Raw genomic sequence first — 15163 nt, forward strand, 5'->3', positions numbered from 1 at the left:
ACAGCAGAAAATTTGGGAGGACTCTCACAACCTAAGAGTACAATTATTAATAATATGTTCACTATACAATGAATTCCATCCCAACACAGTGTAGCTCACTGCCCCAGCTGGTGACGATGGAGTTTGATTTGAATTTAACTCTCCCTTGTGTATCAAGGGCCTGTAGATGATCTAGTGTAACACACAAAGCATAACACCCAGGATGTGCCAAAAGCTGCTGAAAGGAAGGAAACCTGAAACTCCACTTACTTGCTCGGTTGGGAACAGGGTATTGATATATTCAACAGCATTGAAATCTGCTCGATCTAGAGGGTCCTGGCTTGGAAACACCTATATAGAAAGAGAGGAGCATATATAAAAACATGTAGTATACCGTAAATATATATAATTTTAATTTGTCAATTAAAAGGAAAGGGCCGGGCAAGGTGGCTCACGCCTGTAATCACAGCACTTTGGGAGGCCAAGGCAGGTGGATCACCTGAGGTCAGGTCTCCACTAAAAATAAAAACTTGCTGGGCGTGGTGGTGGCGCACACCTGTAATCCCAACTACTCAGGAGGCTGAGGCAGGAGAATTGCTTGAACCCGGGAGGCGGAGGTTACAGTCAGCCGAGATCACACCACTACACTCCAGTCTGGGCGAAAGAGCAAGACTCTGTCTCAAAATTAAATTAATTAATTAATTAATTAAAATAAGGCTGCATGGATCGCTTGAGCTCAGGAGTTGGAGACTGGCCTGGGCAACATGGTGAAACCACATCTCTACAAAAAAAAATTAGCTGGGTGCCATGGCACACGCCTGTCATAGTCCCAGCTACGTGGGAGGCTGAGGTGGGAGGATCACCAGAGCCCAGGAGGTTGAGGTTGCAGTGAGCCGAGATTGTATCACTGAACTCCAGCCTGGGCGACAGAGTGAGATCCTCTCTCAAAAACAGTCCACCTCTAAGACATACAGCTAACTCCCTAACAACCTGAAGAACATGCAACAAGGTGGATGATACAAGCAGCCAAATTATCCACTGGACATTGGGTCTCACCAGCTTGATAGAGTTATAACTGTGGGAAGCAACTTCATCTCTGAAGAAGCCTTCCGAAGAAATATAGAGTCAAAAAATCAAAATATCTTCAAGACAACTGTTAGAAAAGTTGAAGCCTTCTACCACATCAAGAGGAGGTGGATGAGAAGAAAGTGAAGATGTTTTCTTTCTAAAATGTTCAGCATTGCTGTTTCCATAATGCACATATACACAGGTTATTTACACAGTCTCAATGACACGTGCTCACCAGAGGGAAAGTATAACCCACAGAGAGCAGGATATAAGAGATACAAACTATTTCCTCAAGTTGCTCTCAGTTTCTGTATTCCTCTCACGACTCCTAGGTTTTAGTGCTGTCCTAGGTTTTAAATCGTTTTCATGGAACAAGGCTCCTAATAAAAGCCGACTGAATAAAGAATGACTGGTTCCAGTGATGGAGGAAAAAAACTAACAGCCCTAGACGTATCAGAGATGCATACGTGGTACTTCATGGGCAATTTTTTTTTTTTTTTTTTTTTGAGACGGAGTCTCGCACTGTCACCCAGGCTGGAGCGCAGTAGCGCGATCTCGGTTCACTACAAGCTCCACCTCCCGGGTTCATGCCATTCTCCCGTCTCAGCCTCTCGAGAAGGTGGGACTACAGGCGCTCGCCACCATACCTGGCTTATTTTTTGTGTTTTTAGTAGAGAAGGGGTTTCACCGTGTTGGCCAGCATGGTCTCAATCTCCTGAACTTGTGATCCACCCGCCTCGGCCTCCCAAAGTGCTGGGATTACAGGCGTGAGCCTCCACACCCGGCCTTCATGGGCAATTTAAAGAACTTCAGGGCAGAGTGATTTTCATGTCTAGAGTGACTTTCGCCTTTTTTTGTTTTTTTTTTGGTTTTTGTTTTTTTTTTTGAGATGGAGTCTCACTCTGTCGCTCAGGCTGGAAGGCAGTGGCACCATCTCAGCTCACTGCAACCTCTGCCTCCCGGGTTCAAGCAGTTCTTTGCCTCAACCTCCCGAGTAGCTGAGATTACGGGCACCTGCCACCATGCCCAGCTAATTTTTGTATTTTTAGGAGAGACGGGGTTTCACCATGTTGGCCAGGCTGGTCTTGAACTGCTGACATTGTGATCCACCCGCCTTGGCCTCCCAAAGTGCTGGGATTATAGGTGTGAGCCACCGCGCCCAGCCAATTTTCACCTTATGCAATGACTCTGGGACTTCATCTTGGAGTAAAATGTGATTCCATTTTATCAACCCTTCCTGACTCCTCACACATCACTACTCTTTACAAGTATGCTACTACAGAATTTCATTCAATCAGAGTGCTAAAGTAAGAAAAAATTCTGAATTCATCTTGACATAATGATGTCTGAATTCTGCTTGACATAAAGATGTCTGCTATACTATCACTCAAACTTATTCTTACAAAATAGGAAAAATGTCAGAATTCACGGCTATGTAATTCATCCATGTAATCAAAAACCACCTGTACCCCAAAAGCTGTTGAAATAAACAAAAGAAATAGCAAAAATGTGCTTTTCTGATACCTGTCAACCAAACAGTAACTGACTGCATTATTCTTTTCTTCCATGAGAGCCCACTAGTCCAAAGAGCAACAGAAATGTTATGTCTTTTTCTGGCAAAAGGAGGTAAGTGGTGGAGCCGTGTGGCCGGAACACTAAAAGCTTCCTGCCCAATGGTTTGGCGTTCTCAGGCTAGGACAAAGGTGGTTGTATAAGTAATCCAACCACTACTGGAAAAACACACATCCAAGCGTCGATGAATGCAGCTGTAGTCCCAGCTACTCGGGAGGCTGAGGCAGGGTTATCACTTGAGCCCCAGGAGTTCGAGGCTGCAGTGAGCTACGATTATGCCACTGTACTCCAGCCTGGGCAACAGAACAAGACCCTGTCTCAAAAAAAAAAAAGTTTCCCAGGGGTCATTAAATAAGGCATAATGGAATTGTCCATTTCCTCAATCATAAATCCCTTTCTTAAATCATATAACTTCATGACAATTCCTTTAAGGGAGATTTTCTCCGTTTATCAGGAGCAATACCCTGCAGTATTAGAAATCACTATTTCTGACCGGGTGCAGTGGCTCACACCTGTAATCCCAGCACTTTGGGAGGCCGAGGCGGGCGGATAGCCTGAGGTCAGGAGTTCAAGACCAGCCTGGCCAACATGGTGAAACCCGGTCTCTACTAAAAATACAAAAATTAGCTAGGCGTGGTAGTGGGTGCCTGTAGTCCCAGCTACTCAGGAGGCTGAGGCAGGAGAATCACTTGAACCTGGAAGCGGAGGTTGCAGTGAGCCGAGATGGCATCCCTACACTCTAACCTGGGCGAAAGAGCGAGACTCCGTCTCAGAAAACAAAAAAAAAAAAAAAAAAGAAAGAAAAGAAAAAAATCACTATTTCTAATATCATTAGCCTTAAAAACTCAATAAACTTGCAAAGGGAAGAGTTCCTGCAGGCAGGGCCGCACGTGGTGGCTCACGCCTGTAATCCCAGCACTTTGGGAGGCCAAGGCGGGCGGGTCACTTGAGCTCAGGAGTTCGAGACCATTCTGGCCAAAGCGGTGAAACCCCCGTCTTTACCCAAAAATACAAAAATTAGCCGGGTGTGGTGGGTGTGTGTGTAATCACAGCTACTCAGGAGGCTGAGACAGCAGAATCGCTTGAACTCGGGAGGCGGAGGTCGCAGTGAGCCGAGATCGTGCCGTTGCACTCCAGCCCGGGCGACAGAGCGAGGCTCCGTCTAAAAAAAAAAAAAAAAAAAAAAAGTTCCTGAAGGGAAAAGAGGCCCCTTGGGAGTATTCTCCAACCTCACCCAAACTATTCACCGGTAGGAATTCTCAACCTTTTAAAAATGGCAACGATGTCATTTTTCAACACTTTCTCTCTTCTCTGCCGTCCGCTTCAGAAATTAAAGTCATACCCTTCCCCCAGTTCCAAGCCACTCACGAGGGGCCAGCTTGCAAAACCGGGGCGTTGGTACGAGTCTGGTAAATGCATGAAGCCCCCACAGTCCCCAGAATCTGAGGATGGCACCCAAGGCCTGCATTCTCCTACCGTCGTCCTCTCTAAGGGCACAATTCCTTCCCCCAAAACCACCAGAACCTCCAGCCCTCGCCAAAGACAATCAAAGCCTAGAAAGGGTTCTCTTTCCTTTCCTTCTGATTCAGAAACCGCTTCTCACCCGGACCACCTCCCCACCTCCACTTTCCCTTCTGCCCCGAGCCCCCGGCCCTCCGTCCACCCGCCGCGGCCTCCCCAGCGCCCGGAGCTGCCGTCTCCCCTCCCGCACGCCCGTTTCCCCTCCTGAGGGGCGGAACGCTTACCTGCTCGATGGCCAGCTGCACCTCGGGCGTGAGCTGCAGCACGGCTTCCAGCTCCTCCACGAACTCCAGTTCCTCCTCCTCCATCATTCCGCCACCCGGCCCCCTGCCGACCCCCGCCGCGAGCCCAACTCAGGCCTCCAGCCGCCACCCACGCGCCAGCACAGCAACTCCCTCGCGGCAGCGACCTGGTGAGCCCGGCTCCGTCAGCCGCTCTGTCAGCGGCTCCGGCACTTCCGGGAGGCCAGGGCACTTCCGGGACCGGGGAACTGTGGGATCACGGCGGACTGAGACTGGCGGCGTTCCTGTCACGTCAGGTGTCTCCCGGGCAACGCTGTATCCCGGCAGCCCCGCGTGGCCTCAGCGCGTCCATAGGATGGCGGGGCCTCTTCCCTCCCCAAGGCGCGCCCCGCACTGAGGACCCCGAGGTTGGGGTAGGGTCTGGCCTCCAGCAGGACGCCCGGATGAAAGTCAGCCCGGCGGCGTCGCGAACCACAGCCCACAGCCTCCGCGGGCAGCGCAGCGGCGACCTCTCAGCTCCCGGGGCCCCCTCGGTCAGTGGCAGCGGGTGTCCCCGGCCACGGGGGCGACGTGATCCCAGCTGGCAAGTGGCGATGTCGCCAAGGACATTCGTAGGACGGGACAGTGCCCACTCGATAGAAATTCCCCGTGCGCCCGGCTCTGCGCAGAAGCTTTTCGAGGTGACTGCAGCCTCCTTATGGGGAGAAACGTCTTTTTTTTTTTTTTTTTTTTTTTTGAGACGGAGTCTTACTTGTTGCCCAGGCTGGAGTGCAATGGCGCGATCTCGGCTCACTGCAACCCCGCCTCCCGGGTTCAAGCAATTCTCCTGTCTCAGCCTCCCGAGTAGCTGGGATTACAGGCGCCCGCCACCACGCCCAGCTAATTTTTGTATTTTTAGTGGAGACGAGGTTTCACCATGTTGGCCAGGCTGGCCTCGAACTCTTGACCTCGTGATCCGCCCGCCTCGGCCTCCCAAAGTGCTGGGATGACAGGCGTGAGCTACTGCGCCCGGCCAGAAACGTTTTTTTAAAGCCAGATGACGCAGCGCCCTGGAGCTGGGGAGACGTTTACTGAGGCTGAATATCCGGGATCTAAGTCCTGAATAGTCCACCATTGATAAGCTGTGTGACCTGGAACAAATTACTACCCCGCGTGGATGTGGAGAGGATTAAACATTAACAGCGCGATGTAAATTCAAGCTGGTAATACAGGAAATAGTGAGGTGCCCAGCCCTTACCCCCACAAAGGAACAAATAAGCCAGATCACCGATCACCCTGTGGAACCACCTTTCGTGCAGACACTGAAAAGAAGGAGGGAATTGCAGCCCAAGGAGGACCCGCTCCACCAGGTGAACCGGGAAACTCCAGGAGGGAAACGCGTTGGCCCCACTGAACTTTTTTTTGTTGTTGTTATCAGAGTTGCTCAAAATAAAAAATAGGAGCAGTATGATTTTTTCTTTTATTTTTAATTGACAAATAATAATTATATAAACAATGTAATTTCTAACAACAAAGGAATGCTAAAAAATATACATTAAAAAAAGAAAAAAAAGAAAAAATAAAATATACATTGAACCTGGTGCGGTGGCACAGGCCTGCAGCCCCAGCTACTCAGGAGGCTGAGGCAGGGAATTATTGACTTTCTGAGACTGAATATCAGGGGTCTAGATCTCATCCCACCACTGAGGATCACTCGAGCCCAGGAGTTTGAGGCTGCAGTGAGCTATGATTCCTTTGCGCCACTGCACTCCAGCCTGGGCCACAAAGGGAGACTCTGTCTCTTAAATAAACATAGAATATTATTGATTCATAAAATCATGATTTTGAAAATTAATGACATGAAAAATATGCACAATATATTTCACAAAGCAAAATGTATGATTTCATTTTAAAAATGCATAGCATGGTCCCAGCTTTGTGTGTATTCTGTGCCAATAAAACTCACAGCAAGGAAATATTACTTTTCTGCACGTGATGAATGTACATCCTTTGTACATTTTCCCAAATGTCTACAATGAGCCTGTAGTTCTCTCATGCTCAGAAAATATGAATGCCTTTTTCTAAAAGGAAAAGGTAATTATAGCTACTTATTTTGGACTTTTTTTTTCCTTTAAAAAATTAAGATATTTACATACAGTAAAATTTACTCTTGCAATTTATGATGCGATGAGTTTTGATAAATGTGTATAAACGACTGGGTGTGGTGATTCACGCCTATAATCCCAGCACGTGGGGAGGCCGAGGCTGCCGGATCACTTGAGGTCAGGGGTTCGAGACCAGCCTGGCCAACACGGTAAAACCCGTCTCTACTAAAAATACAAAACGTAGCTGGCTGTGGTGGCGCACACAATCACTTGAACCCAAGAGGTGGAGCTTGCAGTGAGCCAAGATTGCACCACTGCACTCCAGCCTGGGTGACAGAGCAAGACTCCATCTCAAAACAAACAGTAATAAAACAAAATAAATAAATGTATATAACCATGTAACTACTACCACAATCTAGTTATAGGACAATTTCATTCCCCCAAATTCCCTCTTGCCTCACCCCATCCACTGGCAACCACTGACTTGATTTCTGTCCCTATAGTTTTTGTTTTTGTTTTTTTGAGACGGAGTCTCGCTCTATCACCCAGGCTGGAGTGCAGTGGTGCAATCTCAGCTCACTGCCAGCTCCGCCTCCCGGGTTCAAGTGATTCTCCTGCCTCAGCCTCCTGAGTAGCTGGGATGACAGGCGCCTGCCACCACACCTGGCTAATTTTTGTATTTTTAGTAGAGACAGGGGTTCATCATGTTGCCCAGGATGGTCTCAAACTCCTGACCTCAGGTGATCTGCCGGCATCAGGCTCCCAAAGTGCTGGGGTTACAGGCATGAGCCACCATGCCTGGCCTGTCCCTATAGTTTTGATATTTCCAGAATATCATATAGATGGAATCATACAGTATGACACCTTTTCAGTCTGGCTTCTTTCATCTATCATAAAGTATCTAAAATTCATCCATGTTGTTGCATGTATCTGTGGTTCATGTCTTCTTGCTGGTATTCTACTGTATGAATATACCACAGTTTGTTTATCTAGTCCCTGGTTGAAGGACATATGGGTTTTTCCAGTTTTTGGCAATTATGAATAAAGCTGCTATAAACATTCATGTACAGATTTTTGTGTGAACATAAGTTTTCATGTCACTTGGGTAAATATGTAGACGTGGGATTGCTGTGTTATATGATATGTCTGTGTTTAACTTTCTAAGAAACTGGTAAACTGTTTTCCAAAGTGGCTGTATCACTTTCACATTGCTACCAGCAATGTATGAGAGTTCCGTTTGCTCAGAAAGCTTATTTTTAATGATGATAATAAGAAGGAACATTTCCTAGCCCTTACTATATGACAGGCACCATTCGAAGCATGTTACATGCATTGTCTCTTTTAATTCACACAGCAATCCTGAGGTTGTTAGTTTTTATTACTATCCCCATCTAACAGATAGGAGATGAAGATCTAGTTAAAACAAGCAACAAAATAAAAATTTGCCTAAGGCCGTATACCTAAGTCTTCCTGCCGTTCATTAACCTATTCAATACATTTATTGAACACCTGTTCCTGTTAGTGACAGGTACTCAAGCTAGGTGCCGGGAATTCAGCAGTGAACAAAATAGACCCCATGCTTGCCTCTACAGAGCTGTTTCTATGTATGAAAAGGGCATTGTAAAAATAAACATATAATTGTGATAGATCCGATAAAAGAGAAGTAAAGCACATGTTGAGAGACTATATGGTTAGAGTTCTGATTGGATTAGGGGTCAGGAAAGCCTTTTCTTTCTTTTTCTTTTTCTCTTTTTTTTTTTTTTTTTTTGAGACAGAGTTTCGCTCTTGTTGCCCAGGCTGGAGTGCAATGGCGCGACCTCAGCTCACCGCAACCTCCGCCTCCAGGTTCAAGTGATTCGCCTGCCTCAGCCTCCTGAGTAGCTGGGATTACAGGCATGCGCCACCACACCCAGCTAATTTTTGTATTTTTAGTAGAGACGGGGTTTCTCCATGTTGGTCATGCTGGTCTTGAACTCCTGACCTCAGGTGATCCGCCTGCCTTGACCTCCCTAACTGCTGGGATTACGGGTGTGAGCCATCAAGCCCGGCCAGGAAAGGCTTTTCTGAGGAAGTGATTTTTAAGCTGAAGCAAAGGGTTGGAAGTGAGGATAACACATAGATAAAAGGAACAGAATGTGCAAAAGCCATGAGTATGAAAAGAGTCGGCCAGGGTGATGGAAGTTTGAAAGCCCAAGGGAGAGTGATACACGAGGAAGCTGGAGAAATGGGCATTGCCGGATGGTGAAGGATCTGGAAGGTCTTCTTGAAGGAATGGGAAGCCTCTGACGGACTGTAAGCAGAGAAGGGGCATGACCAGGTTTACCATGCCTGCCATCAGCCCTGGTCTCTCTGTTTTTTGTTTTTTGTTTTTTTCTTTGCCTCTGAGCTTCCCATATTGTTGTGGAGAATCATGAAACCAGGGTGACCATGTTCAGCACAAATTCCTGTTGCCTTATTTCCACTGATTCTCATTGTCCTTCTCAGCATCCATTGTCAGTTCTCAATGGCACTCTCCCATGACCCAAAACCTTTGCCTCCTCTGGAGCTCCCAACTCCATGATACCCCTTCTCCCTCTTTGCAGATAAGCTACTAATAATGTAAGTTTGAGTTTAGGAGAGTTATGCAGTACAAAGAAGTAAAGGAAGTTAAAAGAGCAGAGAGATAGGTTGACACACTGGGTTTTAAAAAACTTCTTTAAGTAATAACAGACTACATTGATTCATTTATGTCAAACAAAAGAAGGAAATACCTTTGACAGGAGGAGGAAATCTAGAAAGAGATTGTATACTTCTGACAGAAATAAAATGTGGAAGTTTATGGATATGAGAAATTTGGGTATGAAAATAAGGAGCACGTGATATTTTCACAAATGAGCTGGGCTCAAAAAAAACAACTTCCAGGTTGGGCACGGTGGCTCACGCCTGTAATCCCAGCACTCTGGAGGCCGAGGTGGGTGGATCACCTGAGGTGGGGAGTTCGAGACCAGCCTGACCAACACGGACAAACCTTGTCTCTACTAAAAATACAAAATTAGTCTGGCATGGTGGCGCATGCCGGTGCATGCCTGTAATCCCAACTACTCAGGAGGCTGAGGCAGGAGAATCACTTGAACCCGGGAGGTGGAGGTTGCAGTGAGCCAAGATTGTGTCACTGCACTACAAATTGGGCGACAAAGCAAGACTCCATCTCAATAAATAAATAAAATACATACATACATACATACAAAAAATTAGCTGGGTGTGGTGGTGGGCACCTGTAATCCCAGCTACTCAGGAGGCTGAGACAGGACAATCTCTTGAACCTGGGAGGCAGAGGTTGCAGTGAGCCAAGATCGCGCCATTGCACTCCGGCCTGGGTGACACAGAAAGATTCCGTCTCAAAAACAAACAAAAACCAACTTCCTATTTTGCTGTAGGATAGGGTATAGTGATGACAAAGTTTCACAGAAAACATTTTTCTACCTTGAAATTTCACCGTCTGAGGCAGAAATTCAGTCTCTAATACTTTAAAAGTAAAACAAAACGAAACCTTGGAGACTGTGGCCTTTAGTAGGCGATGGGGGAGGATGGATTGGAAGGGAGTAGGATGTGAGGGAGTTGGGGGAGGATGGATTGGGAGGGAGTATACAGTAGGCTGTGTAGATGGGGAGAGGAATTGGAAGGGAGTATACAGTAGGCTGTGAGGGAGGTGGAGAGGATGGATTGGAAAGGAGTATACAGTAGGCTGTGAGGGAGTTGGGGGAGGATGGATTGGGAGTATACAGTAGGCTGTGTAGGACATGGGAGAGAATGGATTGGAAGGGAGTATACAGCAGGCTGTGAGGGAGTTGGGGGAGGAGGGATTGGAAGGGAGTATACAGTAGGCTGTGTAGGAGATGGGGGAGGATGGATTGGGAGGGAGTATACAGTAGGCTGTGTAGATGGGGAGAGGAATTGGAAGGGAGTATACAGTAGGCTGTGAGGGAGGTGGAGAGGATGGATTGGAAAGGAGTATACAGTAGGCTGTGAGGGAGTTGGGGGAGGATGGATTGGAAGGGAGTATACAGTAGGCTGTGTGGGAGATGGGGAGGATGGATTGGAAGGGAGTATACAGTAGGCTGTGAGGGAGTTGGGGGAGGAGGGATTGGAAGGGAGTATACAGTAGGCTGTGAGGGAGTTGGGGGAGGAGGGATTGGAAGGGAGTATACAGTAGGCTGTGTGGGAGATGGGGAGGATGGATTGGAAGGGAGTATACAGTAGGCTGTGAGGGAGTTGGGGGAGGAGGGATTGGAAGGGAGTATACAGTAGGCTGTGAGGGAGTTGGGGGAGGAGGGATTGGAAGGGAGTATACAGTAGGCTGTGAGGGGGTTGTGTGGCACCCCTTGAGGAAACGTCAGAGTAAGATGGAAACATAACACCAAACCTCACGAGGAGTTTCCATAACGTTTCTCACCTTGCCAAAAAAGGCTTTACGTATACTGTCTAGAAATAGGAATTTTAAAACAGCCTTTGATAAGGAAATTCAGTGAGATCTCTAAATGTCATGTGTCTGTGTCAATGTAGCGTTAATAACTCTGTGAAAAGGAATCTCAAATATCCGGTTATATTTGCAACCTTGTTGTCAGAGCGCAGAGGTAACTGCCCCGTCATATACAGAGCAGACGCTGTGCAAAGTATGTTCTTCCATAAGATCAAGACAGTATCTTTCCACACAAGCTTCCCTCTCTGTAAGGACCTTCTCCAAAATAGCTGAGCCTTCTGTGAAACTGCTTGTGAAAAAAGAATTGCAGGACATCTGAATTACCTGGTCCATGCCCACTAAATGCCAGTCAAGTAGTACCTTTCCTCAACAGTGACAGAAGCAACAATACCTCCCACACATCTCCAAAATGCCCCCTAGGCTTCCCAAGCAATCACCTTTAGATCCTATCATCACTCTGGGTGGCACAAGGTCCCAGGCCAACTTGTAGTGGAGGAATAGGGTATAATTTCCCCTTGAAATCGGCTCAAAATGTTCTCTTGGTGCTTCTTTATGGACTGTTTCTAGTACGTGGCTTTTCACGATGACTGGTTCTTTCACTGTCCTTGATTCCTGAATTTCCTGAATCTCCTGGAGCCTGGCATTTGTTCTTGATTGACATTCGGATGGTTCTGAACCCTCCCTGTATCCTGGACACCAGTTTTGTTTGGGTTGGTACTCTGGTTCTCTGCATGCCCATTCTTGCTAAGCCGGTCGTGATTTCCAGCTAGTTTCAGCAGCTCCCCTGTTCCCACGGCCATTTACACATGATATCTCCCAAAGGCTTTTAAAATGAAAACCTTTTCCACTGGCTACGTTGGGTTCATATTAAAGCAATCCTTTCCCTTACTCAAGGAAGTAATAATTATATAGGCCAAATTAATAAACCCTCTTGTGCAAGTTTTATATATGCCAATAACTATAAAAACACTTTTTACAAAACTGACATTAACTAGTACAATCATTATAACGTAGCTAGCATTAATTCATCATATCTAAAACCCTTAAGCATCTTCCATAACCTGTTTTTTCGACTCCACTTCTTCCTGCATTCCCAGAGCTGGATCTTCAGCTGCCACACTTCTTCCTCGTGTACAACAGTAGTTCTTAATCTGTTTTGAGTCTGGACCCCTTGGAGGAGCTGAAGAACTCTACACAGATCCTTTCCCTGGAAAAATACACATTTGCTTAGCATTTTGCATGCAGTTTTAATGAAGGGTGTTTCATAGAATATACATATATATATATTTTTTTTGAGACAGGGTCTTGTTCTGTTGCCCAGGCTGGAGTGCAGTGGCACGATCTCGGCTCACTGCAAGTTCTGCCTCCCAGGTTCACGCCATTCTCCTGCCTCAGCCTCCCAAGTAGCTGGGATTACAGGCACCCGCCACCACGCCCGGCTAATTTTTTGTATTTTTAGTAGAGACGGGGTTTCACCGTGTTAGCCAGGATGGTCTCGATCTCCTGACCTTGTGATCTACCCGCCTCGGCCTCCCAAAGTGCTGGGATTACAGGCATGAGCCACTGCGCCCGGCCGTTTCATGGATTATTTATTTATTTATTTATTTAGAGACGGAGTCTTGCTCTTTCGCCCAGGCTGGAGTGCAGTGGCACTATCTCGGCTCACTGCAAGCCATGGAATATTTTTTAACCTTTTTTTTTTTAGCCCACGCTTCTTTCTGCTAAACCTAAAAATGTTGTGAACAAACCTCCCACACGCAGTATTTTGACAAGAGGTATGATCTTCATCACTGTAATTTGACAATCACTGATATGTAAATTACATTCTCCCTTCACCAGCCCAGAATATTTTGCTCAGCTAATCTTATTTTAGCTTTCCTTCAGGAAATCAGTAGAAAGTTTATATTTCCTGGGGCCGGGCGCAGTGGCTCATGCCTGTAATCCCAGCACTTTGGGAGGCTGAGGCGGGTGGATCACGAGGTCAGGAGTTCGAGACCATCCTGGCCAACATGGTGAAACCCCGAAAAAAAAGAAAAAAAAATACAAAAATTCGTTGGGTGTGGTGGTGCATACACCTGTAATCCCAGCTACTTGGGAGGCTGAGGCAGGAGAATCGCTTGAACCCGGGAGGCGGAGGTTTCAGTGAGCCGAGATCGTGCCACTGCACTCCAGCCTGGGCAACAGAGCAAGACTCCGTCTCAAAAAAAAAAAGAAGAAAGTTTATATTTCCTAAATATAATGTTGTTCAAGGCCAGGTGTGATGGCTTATTGGGAGGCCAAGGCGGCGAGAGGATCACTTGAACCCAGGAGTTCAAGACTAGCCTGGGAAACAGAGGGAAACCTCCTCTCTACCAAAAAAATAAAATGAAATAAACAGGTGTGGTGGACCGCATCTGTAGTCCTAGCTGCTTGGGAGGATCCCTTAAGCCCAGGAGTTCTAGGCTGCAGCCACCCATGACCGTGTCAGTGCACTCCAGCCTGGGTGACAAAGCAAGATCGTGTCTCTAAAATATATTTAAACTCCTGATTGGACACGGTGGCTCACACCTGTAATCCCAGCACTTTGGGAGGCTGAGGCGGGTGGATCACCTGAGGTGAGGAGTTCAAGACCAGCCTGACCAACACGGTGAAACCCCATCTCTACTAAAAATACAAAAAATTAGCCGGGTGTGGTGGCGTGCGCCTGTAATCCCAGCACCTTGGGAGGCCGAGGTGGGTGGATCACCTGAGGTCAGGAGTTTGAGACCAGCCTGACCAACCTGGTGAAACCCCGTCTCTACTAAAACTACAAAAAATTAGCTGGGTGTGGTGGCACATGTCTGTAATCCCAGCTACTCAGGAGGCTTGTCTATATGTTGGTCTGTTTCTCCATTTTTTTTTTTTTTTTTAATACAGGGTCTCACTTAGCCATCCAGGCTGGAGTGCAGTGGTACAATCATAGCTCACTGCAACCTTGACCTCCTGGGCTCCTAAGTAGCTGGGACTACAGGTGCACACCACCACGCCCGGCTATATTTCTTCTTTTAATGGCTACAGAGTATTCCATAGTTGGAACATACTGTAAATTACTTATTCTATTCCTTTTTTTATTTTTTGGGACAGAGTCTCACTCTGTCACCCAGACTGGAGTGCAGTGGCGCTATCTCGGCTAACTGCAACCTCTGCCTCCCAGGTTCAAGCGATTCTCCTGTCTCAGCCTGCTGAGTAGCTGGGATTACAGGTGCGTGCCATCACACCTGGCTAATTTTTGTATTTTTAGTAGAGTTGGGGTTTCGCCATGTTGGCCAGGCTGGTCTCGAACTCCTGACGTCAAGTGATCCGCCCACCTCGGCCTCCCAAAGTGCTGGGATTACAGGTGTGAGCCACCACACCCAGCCCTATTCATTCTATTCCTAAATATTTGGGTTGTTTCTAATTTTTTGCTATTATAAACAATACTATATATATATATATTTTTTTTTTTTGAGACAGAGTCTCGTTCTGTTGCCCAGGCTGGAGTGCAGTGGCACAGTCTCAGCTCACTGCAACCTCCACCTCTGGGTTCAAGCGATTCTCCTGCCTCAGCCTCCTGAGTAGCTGGGATTACAGGCGCACGCCACCACCCCCAGCTAATTTTTGTATCCCAAAGTGCTAGGATTACAGGCGTAAGCCACTGTGCCTGGCCTAATCCTATATTACTTTAATTCTACCAGCACTGTAAAAAAGTGCTTATGTCCTTGTATACTTAGGCACACTGGCATTTTCCTAATTCCATATTCCATATTCACTTTTCCATATTCACAGTCTTTTCCATGTTCACTGATAAAGTTGTGTGTGTGTGTGTTATTTTGAGAGACAGGGTCTCGCTCTGTCACCCAGGCTGGAGTGCAATGGCAGGATCATGGCTCACTGAAGCCTCCAACTCCTGGGCTCAAGGGATCCTCCCACCTCTGCTTCCCACGTAGCTGGGACTGCAGGCACATGCTACCGCACCTGGATAATTTTTAAATGTTTTTGTAGAGGGTCCTGTTACGCTGCCCAGGCTGGTCTCAAATTCCTGGTCTCAAGTGATCCTCGTGCCTCATCTCCGAAAGCACTGGGATTACAGGCTTGTGCTCGGCCTACTTATAAAGTTTTCAGTGGGCCTTTTTATATTTCTTCTGTGTATTTCTAGCTTGTATCATTTGAAAAATTCTTTTGGATCTTTTTTTTTCTTTTTTTTTTTTTTTGAGACAGAGTCTCACTGTTGCCCAGGCTGG

At 46.9% G+C, this 15163-nt stretch overlaps 1 protein-coding gene across 5 annotated transcripts in view; it reads right to left on the minus strand.

Moving 5' to 3' along the window:
* VPS53 (VPS53 subunit of GARP complex) overlaps nucleotides 1–12132 on the minus strand; it is a 200504-nt gene extending 188372 nt beyond the window's left edge. For 2 of the 5 annotated variants that reach the window (XM_055367078.2, XM_004058206.5), the window contains exons 1-2: nucleotides 4365–6734; nucleotides 250–330 (exon numbers count right to left, since the gene is read on the minus strand). In XM_055367078.2, coding sequence (XP_055223053.1) covers nucleotides 250–330; nucleotides 4365–4451 — 168 coding nt within the window. In that variant the 5' untranslated portion in view covers nucleotides 4452–6734. Of the gene's footprint in view, nucleotides 1–249; nucleotides 331–4364; nucleotides 6735–11986 lie in introns of those variants that run through there. The other 3 variants (XM_031003546.3, XM_063700894.1, XM_063700895.1) reach the window with 3 other exon arrangements.
* Between the last annotated feature and the right edge of the window lie 3031 nt (nucleotides 12133–15163).

The sequence above is a fragment of the Gorilla gorilla genome, chromosome 19 (assembly GCF_029281585.2).
Source record: "Gorilla gorilla gorilla isolate KB3781 chromosome 19, NHGRI_mGorGor1-v2.1_pri, whole genome shotgun sequence".
Lineage (NCBI taxonomy): Eukaryota > Metazoa > Chordata > Mammalia > Primates > Hominidae > Gorilla > Gorilla gorilla.